This window comes from Culex pipiens, chromosome 2, assembly GCF_016801865.2.
Source record: "Culex pipiens pallens isolate TS chromosome 2, TS_CPP_V2, whole genome shotgun sequence".
NCBI classification, from domain to species: domain Eukaryota; kingdom Metazoa; phylum Arthropoda; class Insecta; order Diptera; family Culicidae; genus Culex; species Culex pipiens.
The window spans coordinates 155,459,468-155,481,488 of record NC_068938.1 but is presented as its reverse complement, the minus strand read 5'-3'; the positions used below and the strand labels follow the sequence as shown (position 1 = coordinate 155,481,488).

At 34.6% G+C, this 22,021-nt stretch overlaps 1 protein-coding gene across 15 annotated transcripts in view; it reads left to right on the top strand.

Annotated features, from left to right (window-relative positions):
* LOC120426477 (bestrophin-4-like) overlaps window positions 1–22,021 on the top strand; it is a 42,209-nt gene that overhangs the window by 13,194 nt on the left and 6,994 nt on the right. For 9 of the 15 annotated variants that reach the window (XM_052707658.1, XM_052707653.1, XM_052707659.1 and 6 more), the window contains exons 3-6: window positions 125–1,020; window positions 14,744–14,854; window positions 19,462–19,633; window positions 20,293–21,198. In XM_052707658.1, coding sequence (XP_052563618.1) covers window positions 950–1,020; window positions 14,744–14,854; window positions 19,462–19,633; window positions 20,293–21,198 — 1,260 coding nt within the window. In that variant the 5' untranslated portion in view covers window positions 125–949. The remainder of the gene's footprint in view (window positions 1–124; window positions 1,021–14,743; window positions 14,855–19,461; window positions 19,634–20,292; window positions 21,199–22,021) is intronic. The other 6 variants (XM_052707664.1, XM_052707663.1, XM_052707662.1 and 3 more) reach the window with 2 other exon arrangements.

The following is a 22,021-nucleotide window of genomic DNA, read 5'->3' as shown; positions in this document are numbered from 1 at the left end:
GTTCACGACTTCAACCGAGCACCATGTCGCGTCGCGTCAGTCGAGACTTCCTGTTGAAACTATTTTCGCAAATCTCATTAAATTAAACCGCGTATTAAAACTATGTTTTAAAATTTAATTTTAGGACTAGTCGACTTCGAAGTCCCCGACCAGCGGGAATCCACCGATTGACGCTTCAAGAAGCAAATTAAAGTCCGCGCGTCCAAAGTGCCGGGGCCGAGTTGGTATCTTCATGATATGCCAAAGTGATGTCACTCTTGTCCGAAACGCTCAACGACGACAACGACTACGACTGCCAGGTTGGGCCAGCAGCAGCAACAGTCCATCACGAGCAGGCAGGTCGAGCGGAGACAGCAGCAGCAGCAACAGCTGAAAAGTGTGATATGACGTGATTCGTGACAAACAATCAAGAGGGAGAGAAAACGAAATTCTGCGGAAAAGTGATGTGATTGTCTCGAAGTTGGGTGATTTTTGCCAGAGTAACCTCCAACGAAGATCTGCAGTGCTATGAGCAGCTGTTGGAAGTTCAAAAGTTCGCGAAATTGAGTGAAAGTTTGAAAAGAGAAATAAATAAGTTGAATTGTTAAACGAAGAAAGGAAACGTCAGTGCGTTAAAAGTCACAATCTTATAAAGGAAAAGGCGAAAGCATCCGCAAATTGTCCGTGTCCAGTCCTTGAAAAGTGTTAATCAGTGAATCGTCCTAAAGAGTGTTGTTCAGAAAGATGTAAAACCGTGTTTTGTGTCAAGCTTGAGTTGTTCATACCGAGAGCCGTATACATCATCGCGCCAGCTAATTGGTTCGACAAATAGTGGAAGCTGATCTTTGCTGTTGAGGTGGAGGTGGAGTAGAATATCAGCATCCATTAGCGTGTGAACGGATATAGCCGAAGCCGTCAGAAAAAAGCCGGTAATCGGCACAAATTGTGAAGAAACCGTTAAACACCCAGAATGACCGTCACCTACACTGCCGAAGTAGCGACCTGTCGAGGGTTCGGCTGCTTCCTGAAGCTGCTGCTTAGGTGAGTTTTACCGGTAGAACTTGGGTAAACTATCAAATATTTCAATAAACACCTGTCAGAATTTTCAATGTTTTGAAGCTGATTTTATAGAACTCAGTACGCGGTGAACTTAGCAGGAAGTGAGCAGGCAAGTTTGGCAAAATAATTTGTTTTTGGAAATATGTAGAACTAAATTCTTAACCAGATTGAGATACGAGAATTTTCCTTTTTGTTTGTTTGTCTGTTCGTCTGATTTTTTTTAATGAACTAAGGAATACATATTTCAACCAGTAATTAATGATTTGCCGAAAGATTTAAATTTTCGTTCTCTTGATTTTTTTTAGCCTTTTCTTGGTTCTTGAATAGTAAACTTTTTCCACACACTATTTCTGTGCTTGTAACTTTGCAGGCCGTGTTTTTTGTAACTTTGGAGGCCTACTTTTTAGAGTGTGACAATTTTCTGCAAAGTTGTAGAACAGAAAAAAACAAAACAAATGTTTAAAAATTAGGGGTTTGCAGGTATTCTTCAAAAGTTATCGAATATTTACAAAACAGTTTTTTAAGTGATGATTTTGATCATTTTTACAGGTTTTTTTCGAAGTTTTAGCCCTTGAAACTGAATCGTTTGATTTTCAAAGTATTTTTTCCGGAAAATTAATTAAATTTTTGCATAAGAATGATCCTTTGAGCGATTTTTGTGAGTTTCCCGGGGTTACAGAATTCCCAGGAAACGGAAAATTTTCAACTTATCAAAAATTTCTGACCCTGGTTCTGATTAATATTTTGCAACAAAATTGTATAGAATAGCAACCTAAATGGTCAAAATAAGTGTGAGGATCAATAAGTGCCTTGACTGTTTGTAAAAAAGAACATACAACTTCAAAAAAATATTTAAATTTTCTAAATTTATAAGCTGTCTTTCAATTCGTTCAAAATATCAAAAAATATTGATTAGTATGTATTTTTTGTTAAGAAGTATATTTTTTTTTAATCACAGTGTTTGGACAGGGAGTCAAATTAATCAATGCTCCAAAAGTTTTGGACCAAAACTATAATATTGCTTTAAAATTTGTCTCTGATTAGTTGGAGAAAATATGATAAAGAATAATATTGATGATTAAGTTGAAATGAAAAAATAGTAAATATGTTAATCATGGCAAAAAATGTAAATGAAAAAAAATGTAGAAAATCTGTTTTCATGGCAAATATTTTTTCCAGTACAAATCTTACTGGTTTGAGCCCATTAATAAATAGATAAGTTAAATTTTCCTCCAAAATCTGCTTTTTACTCGAAATACCATTTTAAGCAATTACAACTCAAAGTTTTCAAATATTTGGAGCAAGTTTTTGAATTATGTTTCCCTTTTTCGGGCACCTTTTATATAATAACCTCGGTTTAAAGAATTTTCTTAGAAAAAAAGTTGTTTAGTAGTTTCATATTTCAACCCAATTCTTCTTGCACAACCCTCTTTGAGATATTTAATGATACCAATTCAATTTTCATCCAATTCGGTCATGGTTAACAAAAACGAAAAAAAACACAAATTTGATCTTGGCGAGAAGAGGTACCTTATTTCCAAATGATATAACAACAATTTTCGTTTAAAAAGCTAATCAAAATTATAACAAAACGAACGATAAGTTCAATAAGAGCAGTAAATTGAATTTAATTAAATAAAATTTAGTTCTTTCATTATTTTTTTTTGTAAATTTAATAAAAATGTATTAACAATTTTAGAAAATGTATACTTTCGCTTGAATTTCGGGAATTCCGGGAGAACCACAAAAGGATCATTCTTATGAGCAATTCTCTACCAAAACCGGAAATGGATTTTATTTGTATTTTTTTGATTTGGCTCAAACTTTGTGGGGGCCTTCCCTATGACCAAATAAGCTATTTTGTGTCATTGGTTCACCCATACAAGTCTCCATACAATTTTAGCTACTGTCCATACAAAAATGGTATGTAAATATTCAAACAGCTGTAACTTTTGAGTGAATTTTCTGATCAATTTGGTGTCGTCGGCAAAGTTGTAGGTATTGTTGAGGACTATCGAGGAAAAAATAGGTACACGGAAAAAAAATTTGCAAATTTTTTAATCATTTTTTTTTCACAAAAACTCAATTTCCCAAAATCCCAAAATCTGCAACTTTTGAGCCATAGAGAAACATGGTCAAAAAATCTGCCGCCGAGTTATGAATTTTTGAAAAATAGTGATTTTTGGAAAAAAAATCGAAATTTCATGCAAAAACAATTTTGACGTTATTTTTTAATGCAAAATTGAATTTTTAATCGAAAACTACTTTACAGATTTTTTGATAAAGAGCTCCGTTTTCAAGATATAGCCACCGAAAGTTTCATTTTAGCGAAATATATGCAGTTTTTCGATTTTTAAAAATAGTGACCATGAGTGACCATTTCTAAAAATATTTTTTTTTGAAAAGTTCAGAAATTTTGCTATAAAATTGTCTAAGAGACATTGAAGATTGGACCTCGGGTTGTTGAGATACAGCCGCTTTAAGAAAAAGAAACACGAAAATTGAAGTTTTCTAAGTCTCACCCAAACAACTCACCATTTTCTAATGTCGATATCTCAGCAACTAATGGCCCGATTTTCAATGTTAAAATATGAAACATTCGTAAAATTTTCCGATCTTTTCGAAAAAAATATTTTGAAAAAAATTAAATCCAGACAAGCATTTTAAATGGTCGTAAAATTCAATGTTTGGCCCTTTTAAAATGTTAGTCTTGACTTAAAAAATTTCAAAATATTTTTTTCGAAAAGTTCGGAAAATTTTACGACTGTTTCATATTTTAACATTGAAAATCGGACCATTAGTTGCTGAGATATCGACATTAGAATATGGTGGGTTGTTTTGGTGTGACTTAGAAAACTTCAATTTTCGTGTTTCTTTTTCTTAAAGCGACTGTATCTCAGCAACCCGAGGTCCAATCTTCAATGTCTCTTAGACAATTTTATAGCAAATTTTCTGAACTTCTCAAAAAAAAAATATGGTCACTATTTTTAAAAATCGAAAAACTGCAAATATTTCGCTAAAATCAAACTTTCGGTGGCTATATCTTGAAAACGGAGCACTTTATCAAAAAATCTGTAAAGTAGTTTTCGATTGCAAATTCAATTTTGAATTAAAAAATAACGTCAAATTTGTTTTTGCATAAAATTTCGATTTTTTTCCAAAAATCACTATTTTTTCGAAAATTTATAACTCGGCGGCAACCAAGACCCCTACACAATCCCCCTTCCCTTCCCACGCCTTGTCTTTAACATCAATCCCTTCCCTACTAACCCCGAGTAGGCCGCGGGTAATCGGCTCCCCTCCCACTAACATTTACACACAAGATCCTCTGTAATTATTAAGTTTTTTGTAATTACAAAAGCCGACTCGGTCCTAACCAGGTCCCAGTACCGAAAAGGACCTAATAAAAATAATTTTATGAAAAAAAAAAAAAAAAAACTCGGCGGCAGATTTTTTGACCATGTTTCTCTATGGCTCAAAAGTTGCGGATTTTTGTCCCCTAGAACATATAAAAAAATCTCGAAAATCAAAAAAATACGTATTTTGGGAAATTGAGTTTATGTGAAAAAAAAGTTGATTAAAAAATTTGCAATTTTTTTTCCGTGTACCGTAAAACGGGGTGACTTTGACAGCCGGGGTGACTTTGATAGGTTTGCGATTTTTCCGCAAAATGAAAAGTACAATTTAAATACGTACGGAATGGTTTAGAATCATACTGACCGTGGTAGAGAAGTGTTCAAAGTACCTCAAAAAGAACTTTTCATAAAATTTTGAAAAGTTCAAAAAGTTAGTCAACTATAGGTAAGAAAATGTTGATGAAAGTCATTATTTTAAGCTTCTTATAGTGTCATGATTTTCTCAATGAACATGATTTTGAATCGGAAAACGGAATGCATTTTCGGATTCTTTGGACAATTTTCCACTAGGAAAAGGTTAAATAACTTTGCAAATAATAAATAATATGTGTTTTTGAAACACAGCTTATAAAAAATCTCAAAATTTATAGGCAATTTCAGTTGAAAAAATTTCATGTCAAATGTGAAAACTTGCGATTCGTGTTTTGAATTCATATAAAATGCAATATAAATCGATAATTTTATAAACAAAACTAGTTTTAACAAATTTCAGGCATAATTCCGACTTTTTTAACAATTTTACCTTAAATTTATATGTATTTTGTTAAAAAGCTTATAAACTTAGTCAACTAAGTCAACTAACAGTGATTTTTGCCTTCCTCACCTTACTGAGGAAAGGCTATAAAATCACTCAGAAAACGAACTTCTTAGTTTTACCTCCTAGACCCACCTTCATGTATACATATCGACTCAGAATCAAATTCTGAGCAAATGTCTGTGTGTGTGTGTGTGTGTGTGTGTGTGTGTGTGTGTGTGTGTGTGTGTGTGTGTGTGTAGGGATGTGGGTCTGTGCACCAAAAAATATGCACTCGATTATCTCAGCACTGGCTTAACCGATTTGGACCGTTTTGATCTCATTCGATTCGTCTTGGGGTCCCATAAGTCCCTATTGAAAATTATGAAGTTTAGTAAAGTACTTCAAAAGTTATGCTAAAAAAACGATTTTAACTAAAGTCCGGAAGATTGTAAAAAGGGTGGTTTTTGTAAGAAAACCCGTCATGCTATACATTTTTAGAAAGGTAATAAAAAGACCTTTCCAATGCGTCAAAAACATTTGAGATCTGACAACCCTATCAAAAGTTATAAGCATTTAAGTGTTATTTATGAACCTTTTAGAGGCCGGATCTGATATATTTCGATGAAAACGTTGTCCAGATTTATCATGCGACCTGTCGTTGGATAGGTAATTAAAAGCCCTTTGCAACGAGTTCAAAAGATTGCAGATTTGACAACCCTATCAAAAGTTATACGCACTTAAGTGTTATTTATGAACTTTTTTCAGGCCGGATCATGCGACAGGTCGTTGGATAGGTAATCAAAAGACCTTTCCAACGAGTTTTATAGATTGCAGATCTGACAACCCTATCAAAAGTTATAAGCACATAAGAGCTCTGAATTATGAAGATCTGACTATACCCAATCTGACGGTATGAATAATGAATCAAGTTGATAGAACACTGAAAGGTCCGCCCTTTTATATCTATTTTGGATAGCATTACCTTCTAAATGTGAGGAAGGCACCAACCACCTAAGGGTGGATTAAGTAACGTTTTTTTTCTTACAAACTGTATCAGTAACCTTAGTGATGGTACATTTAACGTACAAATAAAGTTTGAACATCTTAAATATGATTTTAACAAGAAAAAATATGACTATCAAAGTCACCCCGGAATTTAAACTAAGAATTTTTAACGTAACTATTTTCTAAACACTATTGAAAAAACTTTTTTTCCAATATAGTGCATGGACTTTGTGTGGCCTACTCCAGTACATGTTTTAAAAATAATAATCTTGAGAAAAGCCTTACCTGTTGGAAAATATTCCAAAAACAAATTGAAATCCTATCAAAGTCACCCCGGTTTACGGTACCTATTTTTTCTCAATAGTCCTCAACAATACCTACAACATCAGAAAATTCACTCAAAAGTTACAGCTGTTTGAATATTTACATACCATTTTTGTATGGACAGCAGCCAAAATTGTTTGGAGACTTGTATGGGTGAACCAATGACACAAAATAGCTTATTTGGTCATAGGGAAGGACCCCACAAAGTTTGAGCCAAATCGAAAAATACAAAAATAAAAATGGTCAAATCGGTCGATTTCGTAGAGAGTTGCTCTTATGCTAAATTTAATGAATTTTCCGGAAAAAAATACTTTCAAAGGCACACAATTGAGTTTTATAGCTTCTACTTCGAAAAACTGGTCAAAATGATAAAAATCATAACTTTAAAAAAACGTTTTTGTAAAATATTGACAACTCATGAGCATTGAACTTTCTCATAATATTAAAACATTTTACGATATTTTGACTTAAAACACGATTTTATCGATTAACTCCTTTTTCTCATATAGTTTTCTTTAGAAATGTTTTCGAAGATGTATAGGTTTTGATTACCCATATTCTAGGCACCCTAATACAGAGTTAAAATACCCCCGATTCGTTGACAAGAGTCATAGCTGTATAAAGATCAATTTCACCCCTTTGGCGGAACGTATCCGTGCGTGTCACGGCTATGATAAAGTCATCAGACGAAAATTACTCATGAGAAAAAAAATAAAAAAATACATGCATGATTTCCTCTCGGGACGGGGACACACGTTGAAATCCAAATTAAAATTTTAATTAATGGATGCTAATGGCGCTTCCCTTCAATTAAATTGCTTGCTTTGTGCGCTAACCAGCGTGACAGACTTTGCTGCTTCTGCTGGTCCCATAAATTGCTGATGATCTCTAAACCAAACATCGCGTGGACATAGTGAATTTACGCGGCTAGCGATGCGTAGGGTAGAGTAGTCATCAATGAGACACGGGGAACAATGATAAAATGGCTCTCACAAGTCGTAGTTTCAATCAATCAGGCTCATATTTGGGGGAAAGGTGTGTCTACTAGATACACATCTGACATAATAGTGGCTTTGGTTATGGACGCTCCCTTGAAAAGTTATTCATAAATGTTTGATTCTGGGGTGTAAAAGTAAATTATGGACAAAAAATACTTTTTCGCTCGTAGGCTGCCATTAACACCAAAACTAATATTTCTTCAAATTTCTTTCGACGTTCCATAGGGATTGAGTTGGGCTACAATGTCCTTTCATTAGGTTTGACCAAAATTAAGAATATACCCAGAATCCAGGGCTGTCTCATTGTTCCCCACTCATTTTAGCCCATGGGTAACAATGAGACACTTTGATTTTTATTCATTAAACATTTCAAAATCCATGTAAATCTTTCAAAACATGAATTGAAAGTGATTTATGGCATATTTATAGAGTTTTAACTTCGTTGAACCAAATATACAAAGTTATTTAGTATAAATATACGGATTTTACAAAGTTTATATACTTTTTAGTATAACTTTTGTAAATTAAAGTTTCATGTTGGCAAAATTGACCTTAAATGTTCAAGGCAAGTCACCTGTAATGGAACAATACAAAAACATGATGTTTTACTAGAAGAGTATTGATTTTCGTAGAGTGTCTCATTGTTCCCCAGCTGTCTCATTGTTCCTGCCAAGTGCGTCTACAATGAGACAGTTGTATAACTCTGGCTGTAGATGTCGGATCGATCTCATATTTTGGTCAATGTTAGAACACACTAAAAGAAAGAAAATGCAACAAAAAGCTCATTAAAACATGCTGATGAAAAAAATAGAAAAATCGTTAAAAGTTGAAAACCAAAAGTGTCTCATTGATGACTACCCTACCCTAAGTATATTGTTGTGACGGTTGGCGACCTGCTCATGATGCATGGCACCGGCTCTTAATGAGTAAATGATTCACTGAGGTATTTTTAAATGTATATATTTTATGATTTAATAGCTTAAAGCTAATATTGAGATTATATATGGTATTGATTAAATAACATAAAGATTAACATTTCCAAAAAAACCAAACAAAATCTTGAACATTCTATACCAAAATTTCATATAACTCGCAATAATACAATTCTTATAAGTACAATCTACCCGTTTTCTAAAGAAAATGTGTCCGCGTGAACGCTATCGGGGGAATCATCCTGAAGATACTTGTCACTAGTAACAACTTTAGCGCAAGCACTCAACAAGCAACAAGAGCAAGAGAGACATTCTCTGTTTACATCGCGGCGCTATAATTTAAGTGTTTTTGTTATAAGTGTATGTGTGTGTGCTGTTTAGTTCTCTGTGTACTTGGCATGGGCTGTATCATTTCAACTGCAATTTAGCCAGCCCAGAGGCCAATTATTATCGTTCACCTTGAAGCTTGCCACGCGGTTTTTCCGATCGCGTGCTAAGATTGTATCTTCTAGGGTAGATTGTGGCAGATACTACTGCTTCTAGTATGCTAGTATGCTCGGTGAAATACGTGAAAGTGTAAGTCACATGTTGCACACATTTCTTTTTTACTCATTCTTTGGTTATTTTTAGTTGCAAAAGAAAACATTGAACATGTAAAATTAATTTAAAGAAAAAAACTAAAAAATAGCTGCAAACGTTTTTATTTACAATTTGTTATTTACAATTAACAGAATCTTAACCCACTTTGGTAACATTTCATTATTCAAAATCACCTCCACTGAACAAACGATTACAATGCACTGATCACTATCAAGAGGAACTAAATTGTTGATATTTACTCTGGCAATATATCCAAACAATTATAAGCCGCTAAAGGCAGTTTACATGAGTGGCAAGTGCTCTATCAAGCAAATTGCTTCCCTTCAACAGTGGTTGATGTTCATAAGTTTAGATTAATTATCAGGACGTTTCAACATAGAAATGTGTAACTGAAATTTAAAAAAGTACGCAATGCAATATTTTTTTCGCAAAAGTTTCAAAAACCACGTTTGTAACCCTATTCCTATATCAACATAATCAATTCCCGCAGGGTAAAATTCTTGAACTGTTTGAAAATTGCAGTCAACTGCGACTTCTGTGTAGTCATAGAAACGAAATGCGTATCGGGGAATTCCGCTAGAGCCATCGTGAGAAATGCTAACGAATTCATCATTTCGCGGATATGGTCAATATATGGGCATAATCTGTGACCACCGTCAGTCTCACAAGGTAACAGCAAACGTCAACACGAATGATTCCGATAAGTGGAGTTTGTTCGAGGTGTATTGTTGTCAAAAATATAACCGATGAATCACTGCGTAATGACATTGAAATTTAGATAAATTGATGATTTCCAGGAATCAAGACCACAATCACGCTGGTGTGGTCGCGGTACAAAAGCACTGATAAGAGCTATCTTTCAGGTGATGTGTTATCGCTGCGTGGTTTGCGTTGATGTTAGAACTCATTTCGTAATTTGGGGAATTTAAAGTCTGGTTAACAGGTGGATGGAAAATTGATATTTGAAGAAATGATTCACAATAATGATAAACAGAGTTGAAATGCATTGAATACAAAGTTTTCGCCATGTATTTTTAATTTTATGTATCAAGATGAATTTAGGAAATATTAAACATAGGATCCAGGGATGGAATAATCGCAAAAAAATCAATTTCGCTTGCGAACTTTCTTCACCCGCGAAAGAGAGAGGAGGCAAATCACGCAAAAGAAAATCGCTCCCGAACTTCTCCAAGAAAATCAATCTGCTGATGATTTTTGTGAATTTCCTTGTCAGCACCACTTAAAAATATGTATTTCACTTTGTTTACACACATTGCCCATCTACAAAATGTGACAGGTCAAATTTCGAAGTGTGAAGTAACACTTGCAAGTGTAATAGTGAAAAAGATGTTCCGGCAATTAATCATGATGATGATTTTTTTAGATTCCTTTTACCGATCTTTCGTGCGCGAGAGAGGAGAGCCAAGCTCCCTTCGGATTTTTTCTCTTGATGAACGTCCAATGATTTGTCTTTTGATGATGATTATTCCATCGCTGATAGGATCCAAACTTACCAAACGATATAATTTGCTACTTTTAACATAGTAACACGTTTTTTCGGTTTTTAGAAGAAGATACGAGTTTAAAGTTTGGTTTTATCATGCATTTTTTTTTTCACGTATTAAGTACCGTCATCAGGGGTTAAATTGGGTCTGGGGGTGAAATTGGGTCATACAAATTTCGGCTTTTTTGTACGACCCAATCTCACCCCCTAGACCCAATGTCACCCCTGATGACGGTACCCTGAATATAAGCTTTTATAGACAATTAAAACAAACTATTTAAAATTAAAAAAAAATACAGTACATAATTTCAAAAGCACATTTTTAGATGGAAAGAGGAGTATCTGAAAATGCCAAACTAGTACTACATAATATTTTAATGACCCTTTCAGAGAATCCAAAATGTAGGCCAGTTTTTCAAATTGAAATCATTTTTTCATATACAGTACAGACTCGATTATCCGAAGGCCTCGGAAAAATTTCACTTTGGATAATCGAATCATCAGAAAATCGAATCACGAAAAAAATATTTTTTTCGTTGTCCAATTTTTGATTGTCGAGCATAAACTACTCTAAAATGATTTAAAATTTTGAAATCCAAGATGGCGTTCGAAATGACCAGCCTGAAATATTGGGAAAAAATCATTTTTTGATTTAAAATGCAATCAAATATTCAAATTTGACTAAAATGGGGTCGCAGAACTCAAATTTTAGGTTAAACGTAAAAAAAATGAAAAATAATTTTTTTGGTCATGATTCGATTATCCGAAGTCCCATACAAACCTTCGGATAATCGAACTTCGGATAATCGAAATTTCGGATAATCGAGGCTTCGGATAATCGAGTCTGGACTGTAGTTGAACTCAGTAATAACTGTGCAACAGGGCGTAACCTTAGGCAATATCAAACAAGGTTACCCCTCATTGAAAAGTCGAATGTTTAAATATTTTTTTATGTTTTTTTTTTATATTTTTAATTATAATTAAATGCACTGTTGATGTGCTTCAAAAAGTTTCTTATCAGATTTTGTCATGATTATAATTAATCGTTTTACAAACCCCTTTTTTTAGTATTGATACCATCGCTCAAAATTTAAATTTTCTTTTTTTTATATTCGTTTACCCACTTTTCCCTCGACCTGCATAATCCATAATCTTCCAAACATATTTTCAACGGCCTTAAAAACTATCAAAACTTTATAAAATGTTAAAAACAATTCCCTACCAAGTTTAAAATAAACGTTTTTTTTTTTTTCATTTTGGAAAATATTCTAGTTCTAAGTTGCCTATCCGAATTCGAGTTTTAGTCAAATTTGAATGGTTGATTGACTTTTAAATTACCAAATGCTTTTTCTCAATATTTAATCACCTCCATTTTGGCGGCCAACTTGGATTTTAAAATTTTAAATCAATTTAGAGTGGTTTTGAGTTCATACTTAAGCTCATAATTCAAAAATAAGACAGCAACAAACATTTTTTTCGTGTTTCGATTGTCCGAAGTAAAATTATCCAAGGCCTTCGGATAATCGGGTCTGGACTGTATTTCAATAAATTTTCAAATATTAATGTGTTTGTTACAAATCTCAGCATCATAGTGTGCAAATTTGTTTGATCACGTCAAACTGACCAAAAGAAAGGTTACTTTAAATGTTTGTTCAGCTAAGTTGATTTAAATTTGAAGTTTAGTAAATAAATGTCCAAGTTTGAACTCAATTCATTAGAATTTTTTTCATAAAAATATATTTTTTTGTTACCACCTAATACAATGTTTGAAGCATGAATATTTTTTTAAATTTACTAAGAAACTTGTTCTACTGAAAATGCTTATAAATCTCTGATATTTTTGAATTATGTTTCAATAACAATTAAAACTTTTAAATTAAAATCTAATTTAACTATTTTTGATGTAAATGTTTATATAATTATAGTTAATTTACTTTCAGAACTTTTCAAAATTTGTTGAAAACTTTTCTTGAGGTACTTTGAACACTTCTCTATACCAAGCTTAATTTGGTTCCATATCATTTCGTTTGTTTAAGGGGTTACATACATGTAAATCGTCAAAAATGTCAGAGGGTTTTGTATTGGCATAATTTTTTTTTAATCTTTTTGCGTGTGCATGACGAAGGCCGATTTTTAGAAAGATTATTTAAAAAAAAGATAAAAATATTTTTATGTTATTCATATAAAAAAAATCGTAAGCTTTTGATTTTTGTATTTTTTTTAATCAAAATTTAAAAATCATTCCCAAAGTTTGACAGTTTGCTTTGCGCATGGCAAAATTTAGAATTTAAATCATCTCTTACATAGTTAAGTCTCGAAATATCATCATGAAACTTTCAGGAGTGATTGAAAATAATCTTTTTAGTGTATTTTTATTAATTTTCTGCAGTATGATTTTTTGTGATTTTCTACATGTGCCCCTATCTCTTAATACGTATTTTACATTTTGTAAAAAAAACTTCAACCTCAATTTATTCAGACTTTTTTTCATGTTCATTCATTCAGTTAAAAACAATATTGAGTGTCAACAATCAGTGACTCTTCACTTCCATTTTTTCTTATTTTTTAAATTTGCATTTCCCACTTTTTCAAATGCTGCACAATCAAATTAATTTATAAAGAAAGACTTTCACGGTTTGTTAGATCAGATTATAATATAATGTACATACAATAGGGTGTAACAAACGAGTCGAATGCGAATGTTAAGTGAAAAGTCATGTCGGAAATAATCAAAATCAGAATAAGCCTAAAATTGAAAACATTATTTGAGTAAAAAAAAACTCACACTGATAAACTGCCGTTCTGCGCATAATTGTCCCATGTCATTTTTGGTCGATTCTGACTTTTTGTCATTTTTGGGTTTAGTTTGACGTTTACTTTTCAAAAAACACATAAAATCTAGTACTTTGTTCGGAAACTCATTGAAAACAACACCAAGTCTGTTTGTCCCATCGTTGTACTTCTACGCATAATTGTCCCACCAAGTATTTTCCTACGCGGAATCATTAGTTTTACAAAGCATTGTGTCTTGTTTACCTTTTGTAAAGCAAGGGAATGCCAAATAAGAGTGATAAACTGATAACTGGGGCGATAAGGGACATATGGGGTGAATAGGGACCCACGGGACAATTATGCGTAGAAACACAAAAAACGGACGAAAAATTTCAATCGCGTTTTTCTCAGTTGCACTTTTTTGAACATGGGACAATTATGCGTAGAACGGCAGTAAACTAGTCTCAATGGCGACAGTCATGTCCTTCATTTTAGGAAAACCTCAAAGTAAATCTCGCGTGTCAATCTTATTTTCATTAGCCAAAAAGGCAAAAAAAAACACACGCATAACTTTCGCGCTTAGGTCGTCAAATATTTGATTATTTTTGTTATTCATTCCCATCATTCCATCCCATCGCACCAACACAATATTATGAATGAATATTACGCCATCTCATCAGTCTCTTCGTTCTAACCGGTCAAGTTGATTTGCCGGCATAAGGGTGACGTAACATCCTCCATAGTTCATTAGTCCGTTTACTCTGCTGGGCGGCTTGACCCTGCGTGACGTGGCGGCCGTGAATTCCGTTCAGCTGGGGTTATCCCACCATCCGGCTAAACGAAAAAATAATAATAAATATCAAAAAGAAGCCCAATTATTTGGCTTTGGCGTAAATACAGCAGAGTGGCTGCTTGTAAACAAAGTGTCCGCGGTGTTGGCAAAACGCCTTGGCCGCGTAGCTGAAAAGCCGGGATTGCACGTTTCGGTCACGCGAGTTTTTGAAAATCGATTTTAACTTTTCGCCAAGCCAAGAGACACTGTAAAAAAAATCAATTTTAAATGCTACTAAATGTTTAAAAATGTTTGATTTTTTTTTCTTATTCCAATATAAGTTTTGAATTACTTTAAAAATATTATTTTTTTAATTAAAAGATAATTTAAAATAAACTATTTTTGTTGTGCACAACAACAGTTGGTTCATTCAGCATGAAGTGACTAAAACTCACTTGAAAGTGGAGCCGCCGCCAGTTCCATTACTTCCGAGGGTCAACCCCATTCAAGGGCTGCTGGTGGAAACTGTGTGACATTCACGCATTCAAGCCGACTCTCTCTCTCCTCGGACAGCTATCGATTTAAATGGGTAGTAAATATACTAAATTGATTTTCTTTCTCTCTCTCCCTTTTTGACTCTTTCCAGATGGCGCGGCAGTATTTACAAGCTCGTGTGGCTAGATCTCAGCTGTTTCCTACTGCTCTATTATATGCTGAATATTACGTACCGCTTAGTATTAAACGAGGGTCAGAAAAAGTAAGTATTGCATGATTTTTTTCGATTTTTTAGATGTTTAAAAGTAAACTATGATAATAAGCTCAAGAAATGTTTTTAGAAATGGTCAAGTATTTTCGAGACATCTCATATTATAGTTTGGAAATAAGTGCTTATCACACCTCTGAATGTTTTTTTCTTTCGGTTTAACAACATAAAAATACAATACAATATTTTAATATTGAGTAGTAAACTTACTAAAACAGTTTACTAAATTGACCCTACACAGAAAAAAATCATGGTAATATAACATCTGGAAAGGGGTATATCTTTTATTTCAGAAAAAAGGTGTAATTTTACCTCTGGAAATGTGTAATTTTACCACTATTCTGGTGGAATGTCACTTGTTCAGTCTACATTGAGGTAAAATTACATCATAAAAGAGGTAATATTCAACCTTCCAAAATTACAGCTTCCAAATTTACATTATTTTTTACTGTGTAGAATGCAGTTTTTTTCTGAGTAGATATTATATTTTTTCTGAAAACTGGTAAACAATTAAAAAAAAGTAGAAAATTTACAATAACTTTACCAAATTTACAGCAAAAAGTATAACAAAAAGCTTTATACATTAGTACAGTTCTGTTACTACTAAAAGTTGACAAAACATCATTGAATTTATGGAAATCCATTTTTTCCAAATGCTTTTATATGATGTCTTGTTCCGATGTTTGGTCCTAAAATTTTAATTGCCATAGGTCTAAAAGTGCCGTATTTGATTTGAATATGAGCAATTCTCCACCAAAACCGGAAATGGATTTTATTTGTATTTTTTTATTTAGCTCAGACTTTGTTGGAGCCTTCCTTATGACCAAAAAAGCTATTTTGTGTGTGATTTTTAAAAACAGTGACCATGAGTTATTTTTTTTGAAAGTTCAAAAAATTTGCTATAAAATTGTCCAAGATACATTGATTAGATTGCTGAGATATAGCGGCTTAAAAAAAGAAATAGGAAAAAATAAGTTTTCTAAGTCTAGTCCAAACAACCCTCCATTTTCTAATGCCAATGTCTCAGCAACTAATGGCCTGATTTTCAATGTTAAAAAATGAAACTGCAAATATTTCACTGAAATCAAACTTTCGGTGGCTATATCTTGAAAACGAGGCACTTTATCAAAAAAAATCTGTAAAGGGTCCATTCATAAACTCAGACTCCCCACTCCTCCCCCTCGTGGATAATTTCCACACAAAACAAATCTTTTTTGTATGGAGCGTTGACAATGACAGACCCCCTCCCTCCTCTGAAGTGCTCACGTGGTTTATGGATGGTCCCAAAGTACTTTTCGGTTGTAAATTCAAATTTACCTGATAAATTAGGTCAAAAAAATGTTATGTATAAAATTTCATTTCTTCCAAAAAATATGATTTTTTTCAAGCTTGGCGGCAAAATGGCGGGGTATCATATCATATCAAAATATATCGAAAATAAAAAATACGAATTTTGAGAAATAGAGTTTTTGGGAAAAAAAGTTAATAAAAAAACGGGAAGATTTTTTTCCGTGTACCAATATTTTCTGAACATCAATACCAACAACTTTGCGCAAGACACTAAATTGATCAAAATTCCTTCAAAAGTTACAGATTCTCGAAAATTTACGTACCGTTTTGGTACGGACAGCTGTCAAAATTGTATGGAGACTAGTATGGGTGAACCAATGACACAAAATGACTTCTTTGGTCATAGGGAAGGCCCCCACAAAATTTGAGCCAAATAAAAAAAAAATACAAAAAATAAAATAAGTCAAAATCGACGAATTTTGTAGAGAATTGCTCGTTTTTTCAAAACGGACTTACAATAAAAAGAAGTTTTTTACAGTTCGGTTATGAATATACTTACTTTTCCTGTTATTTTCGAATTCCACTGGAAAAATAAAATTCTGGTGTTTCCGGAATCGCAGAAAAAATGATATACAGTCATGCCTCGGTTTAGCACCGCTTATGAGGGATGCAAAACCGAGGCGTGCATAACCGAGTCACAGAGCTTACGGGATTTTGGCTATATGGGAGACATTGGCTTTAATCCTACGAAAAATCATGCAAACATCAAAAAATATAGTGTTTTGGAATCGGGATGATGTCAGCTATCCATTAAAATTATTATTTCATGAAAATTTTCACAAAAATACGTATTTTTCCTGTATTTCGAAAATGCATTTTTTTTCTCTAAAGAAACCAAAAATATATTGTTATTGCAATATGGGTATCAAATGATCAGGTTTTTTTTTCATAAATTTTGGATGTAATAACAACATTTTTAGAAAATACTCAAAATTTTCACAAAACTACGTCTTTTCGAAAAAATACACAAAAAATCAATTATTACAATATGGGTATCAAACGATCGGGATTTTTTCATACATTTCGAATGTAATTACAACATTTTTAGAAAATACTCAAAATTTTCACAAAACTACGTATTTTCGAATAAAATGCTCAAAATTTCCGTTTTTACAATGTTGGTATCGAACGATCGGGATTTTTCATACATTTCGAATGTAATAACGATATTTTTTGAAAATAATAAAAATTTTCACAAAACTACGTATTTCCGAAAAAATACTCAAAATTTCGGTTTTTACAATGTGGGTATCGAACGATCGGGATTTTTTCATACATTTCGAATGTAATAACAACATTTTTTGAAAATACTCCAAAAATTCACAAAACTACGTATTTTTGAATAAAATACTCAAAATTTCCGTTTTTACAATGTAGGCGTCAAACTATCGAGATTTTTTTATACATTTCGAATGTGATAACAATATTTTTTGAAAATACTCAAAATTTTCACAAAACTACGTTTTTTTGTAAAACTTATCAAAATTTCAGTTTTTACAATATGGGTATCAAATAATCGGGATTTTTTCATACATTTCTAATGTAATAACAACATTTTTTGAAAATACTCAAAATTTTCAAAAAATTGATTTGATTATTTACACATTGTAAAAACGGAAATTTTGAGTATTTTTTTCGAAAATACGTAGTTTTGTGAAAATTTTGAGTATTTTCAAAAAATATTGTTATTACATTCGAAATGTATGAAAAAATCCCGATCGTTTGATACCCACATTGTAAAAACGAAATTTTGAGTATTTTTTCGAAAATACGTAGTTTTGTGAAAATTTTGAGTATTTTCAAAAAATGTTGTTATTACTTTCGAAATGTATGAATAAATCTCGATCGTTTGATACCCATATTGCAATAACAATATATTTTAGGATTCTTTAGGGAAAAAAATTGAAATTTTGAGTATTTTTTTCGAAAAAAACGTAGTTTTGTGAAAATTTTGAGTATTTTCTAAAAATGTTGTTATTACATCCGAAATGTATGAAAAAACCTGATCATTTGACACCCATATAGCAATAACAATATATTCTTGGATTCTTTAGAGAAAAAAAATGCATTTTCGAAATACAAGAAAAATACGTATTTTTGTGAAAATTTTCATGAAATAATAATTTTAATGGATGACTGACATCATCCCGATTCCAAAACACTATAATTTTTTGATGTTTGCATGATTTTTCATACGATTAAAGCCAATGTCTCCCATATAGCCAAAACCCCATAAGCTCTGTGCTTCAGTTAAGCACTGGGCCGTGCTTAACCGAGGCAGCTGAACGGTGCAAAACCGAGGCATGACTGTATTCAACTTGTTGCAAACTTGATTGATTCAGCACTCATCGTATTTATCCAACTTAGCAAACGATAAATGTACGACTTGTGCTTGAAAAAAAAATGTACTTTGTTTAAGCATTTTGAGTGCTAAAAAGTTGAACTTTTCACTTTGCTTGAGGCAAGGTTTTGAAAAATAAGCATGGAATTTGTTTTTATTTTAATTTATTGTATTTTATCCCCTTGAATTTCAACGTGGGATGAGGGAAATACAAATTGAATGAAATTTGAAATGATCTAATTGAAACCTCTCACAATTGAGATACATAGATACTAGAGTGTAACAAAAATGACTTTTTGGCGGGCATTCAGGGGTTTGTTCCGGTGGGCATACTGAGCCCAAATCCCAAATATGAGCTTGATTGGACGTAACAGGAGCTGGCGCTCCGCCCTTCAATTTTAAATGGGATTTAATCCATAAAAAAGATTTTTTCAAAAATGTCACTAAGTGAGGCATTTTGGCCACTAAAGCGTTTATTTTTAATTGAATATGTGTATGTTGAAAATAAACGCTTTAGTGGCCAAAATGCCTCACTTAGTGACATTTTTGAAAAAAATCTTTTTTTACGGGTTAAATCCCATTTAAAATTGAAGGGCGGAGCGCCAGCTCCTGTTACGTCCAATCAAGCTCATATTTGGGATTTGGGCTCAGTATGCCCACCGGAACAAACCCCTGAATGCCCGCCAAAAAGTCATTTTTGTTACATCCTAATAGATACATCCCAATTTAACTGACAAATGAATGTTCAGACTACTCCCAAAACCAAAATTAAGCTTGAGTTTTATTGTTTTCACCATTTGAAAACATTGTTTTAGGTCCAAAATTATCCCAGATTTAAATCGGAAAAAATAATTGAAATAAAGGAAAACTTTGCGGACAAATAATATTTAGCAACAATCCTCTTTTCCAGAATCTTCGAGGACATTGTCCGCTACTGTGCCACCTACAGCAACCTCATTCCACTTTCCTTCGTGCTGGGTTTCTACGTCACGATCGTGATGACCCGGTGGTGGAATCAATATACCAGCATCCCGTGGCCGGACCCGATCGCCGTATTCGTCAGTGCCAACATTCACGGTCAGGTGAGTCATTGAATCACTCGCATTGTTGATAAATTAAGTCATTCGTTTTGCAAAAAGAAGAAGACGTGGGTAGCCGCTGGTGACGAAAAGCTTGTGATTTATGCTCGCAAATCCTCACCCCTTTTAGCCCTGTTCAAACAGAGACAAGAATCGCACGATAAAGCTAGCTAACAATAAAGTATAGAACATAACCCCACCCCATTCAACACAGCCTGACTGGCGCCGTTCTACCGCGAACGAGCGCGCGCGCTCTCCTCCACCTCCTTTCAATAATGCAAGCCATTTGGTGCTGCTGTGTTGCAATCGGAAATGCTAGAGCTTCCGCGAGCCACTGAGTTTAGCTTGGGTTTTGCTGGTAGTTACAGCTGATAGGGATAGTAATTGCGATGCTTTATGGTTTGTTGCATAGGTCAACGACTTTAGTTAAAGTGGGTTAGTACTTCAAGGGTGTAAATTATTGTTTTGCTTTTTTTAAAGTAATTTTTACTGCATCGATTTCTCGTTGCCAAAAAAAGCGATTTGGAATCGGAACCTGCATTTCTCTCAGGATGGCGCCGGTATTGACCTATAAAGTAAAGGTCAAGGGTCTTCACGATCGCGGATTTAAATAGATTTTATGAACAAGGTTTTGACCAAATTTCATCTTTTCTCCCATCCAGGACGAACGAGGTCGCGTGATGCGGCGGACGATCATGCGGTACGTGTGCCTGTGCCTGACGATGGTCCTCACGAACATTTCGCCGCGCGTGAAGAAGCGATTTCCCACGATCGACCATCTGGTGGAGGCGGGTCTGCTCAACGAGAACGAGCACAAGATCATGCAAGATCTGAACGAGAAGTTCCCGCGCCACTCGAAGCACTGGCTGCCGATCGTGTGGGCGGCCAGCATTGTGACCCGGGCACGGAAGGAGGGCCGATGCCGGGACGATTTCGCCGTGAAGACGATCATCGACGAGCTGAACAAGTTTCGGGGTCAGTGCGGGTTGCTGATTTCGTACGACACGATCAGCGTGCCGCTGGTTTACACCCAGGTGGTGACGCTGGCCGTGTATTCGTTCTTCCTGACGTCGGTCATGGGCCAGCAGTGGATCGAGACGAAGGACGTGGGCCATGGGGTGGTGGTGAAGATTGACCAGTACTTCCCGATCTTTACGACGCTGCAGTTCTTCTTCTACATGGGATGGTTGAAGGTGGCCGAGTCGTTGATCAATCCGTTCGGGGAGGATGACGATGACTTTGAGGTGAACTGGATGGTGGACCGGAACATCCAGGTGGCGTACCTGATCGTGGACGAAATGCACCACGAGCATCCGACGCTGGTCAAGGATCAGTACTGGGACGATGTGCTGCCGATCGAGCTGCCCCACACGGTCGCTTCGGCCGAGTACAAAGAGGAGGAACCGCAGCCTTCGACGGCCAACATCGAGGTGTCGCGGAAGGGCGCCGAAGTGATCCCGGTGATACCGTCCTCCGTGCGGGTAGACGAAATGGTCGGTAAAAGAGGTCAAAACTATGACTATGCGGCATATCCTTCTGCTGAACAGCAGGGTATGCTCGACGACGAGGTTAGCGAACGAGTGCTTGAGCAGAGCGTGAACATCTGTTCAATTTTTGCCCATTTTATCTTACCTTTTAATTCACTTTACTTAGTATAATCGGCTTGGCATGTTGAGCAAGTGCAGATCTATCCAAATTGTTCCTTGCAAAAACCATTCACGCACTTTCTCAACATGCCGGAAAACCTTAACCGAATCCCTCTGTTAACGGTGGAAGGATAAACAATGTCTGTGATAACCGTAATTTACACACATTTTCTTAGCATAGTGACGCCAGCAGCAGTTGATTGTCGTCCGTAGAAAGCCGCTTCCCAAAAAATATCTCTCTCTCTTTTTAATTTCAATTCGAACTTTTACTATTTATTTTACAGTTCAATTGGAACCAGTTATCGAAATCAACGCGTCCTGTATCGTTCACACGTTGCGCACGTCCAAAACCCGAGCACTCGCTTACTAATCTGGTGAAATCTCTCTCATTGAGAGTACTTCAAACAAAAACACACACACACCTCATAAATTAACTTATTATAATTACGCTCGCGTGCACCTCAGATGTTCCACGTGGCGTCACCGGTTCTCGTTCAATCGAATTGAAAATTGACATTGCTGATTAGATAAATTTTGCCGCCAACCCAAGTAGGCGGTGGGGTCGCCATGTGGAAAACGTTCAAGGTGGTGCACGTTCACACAGTAGTTTTAACTGCACTAAACACACCAATTAACGTACAACAAACTGTTTAAACTTGCAACCATCGAGAACACGATTTTAACAACCTAACCAGATAACCAGTTTTTGGTGACCCGACGAAGACGCACGAGAATGCTTTCGAAG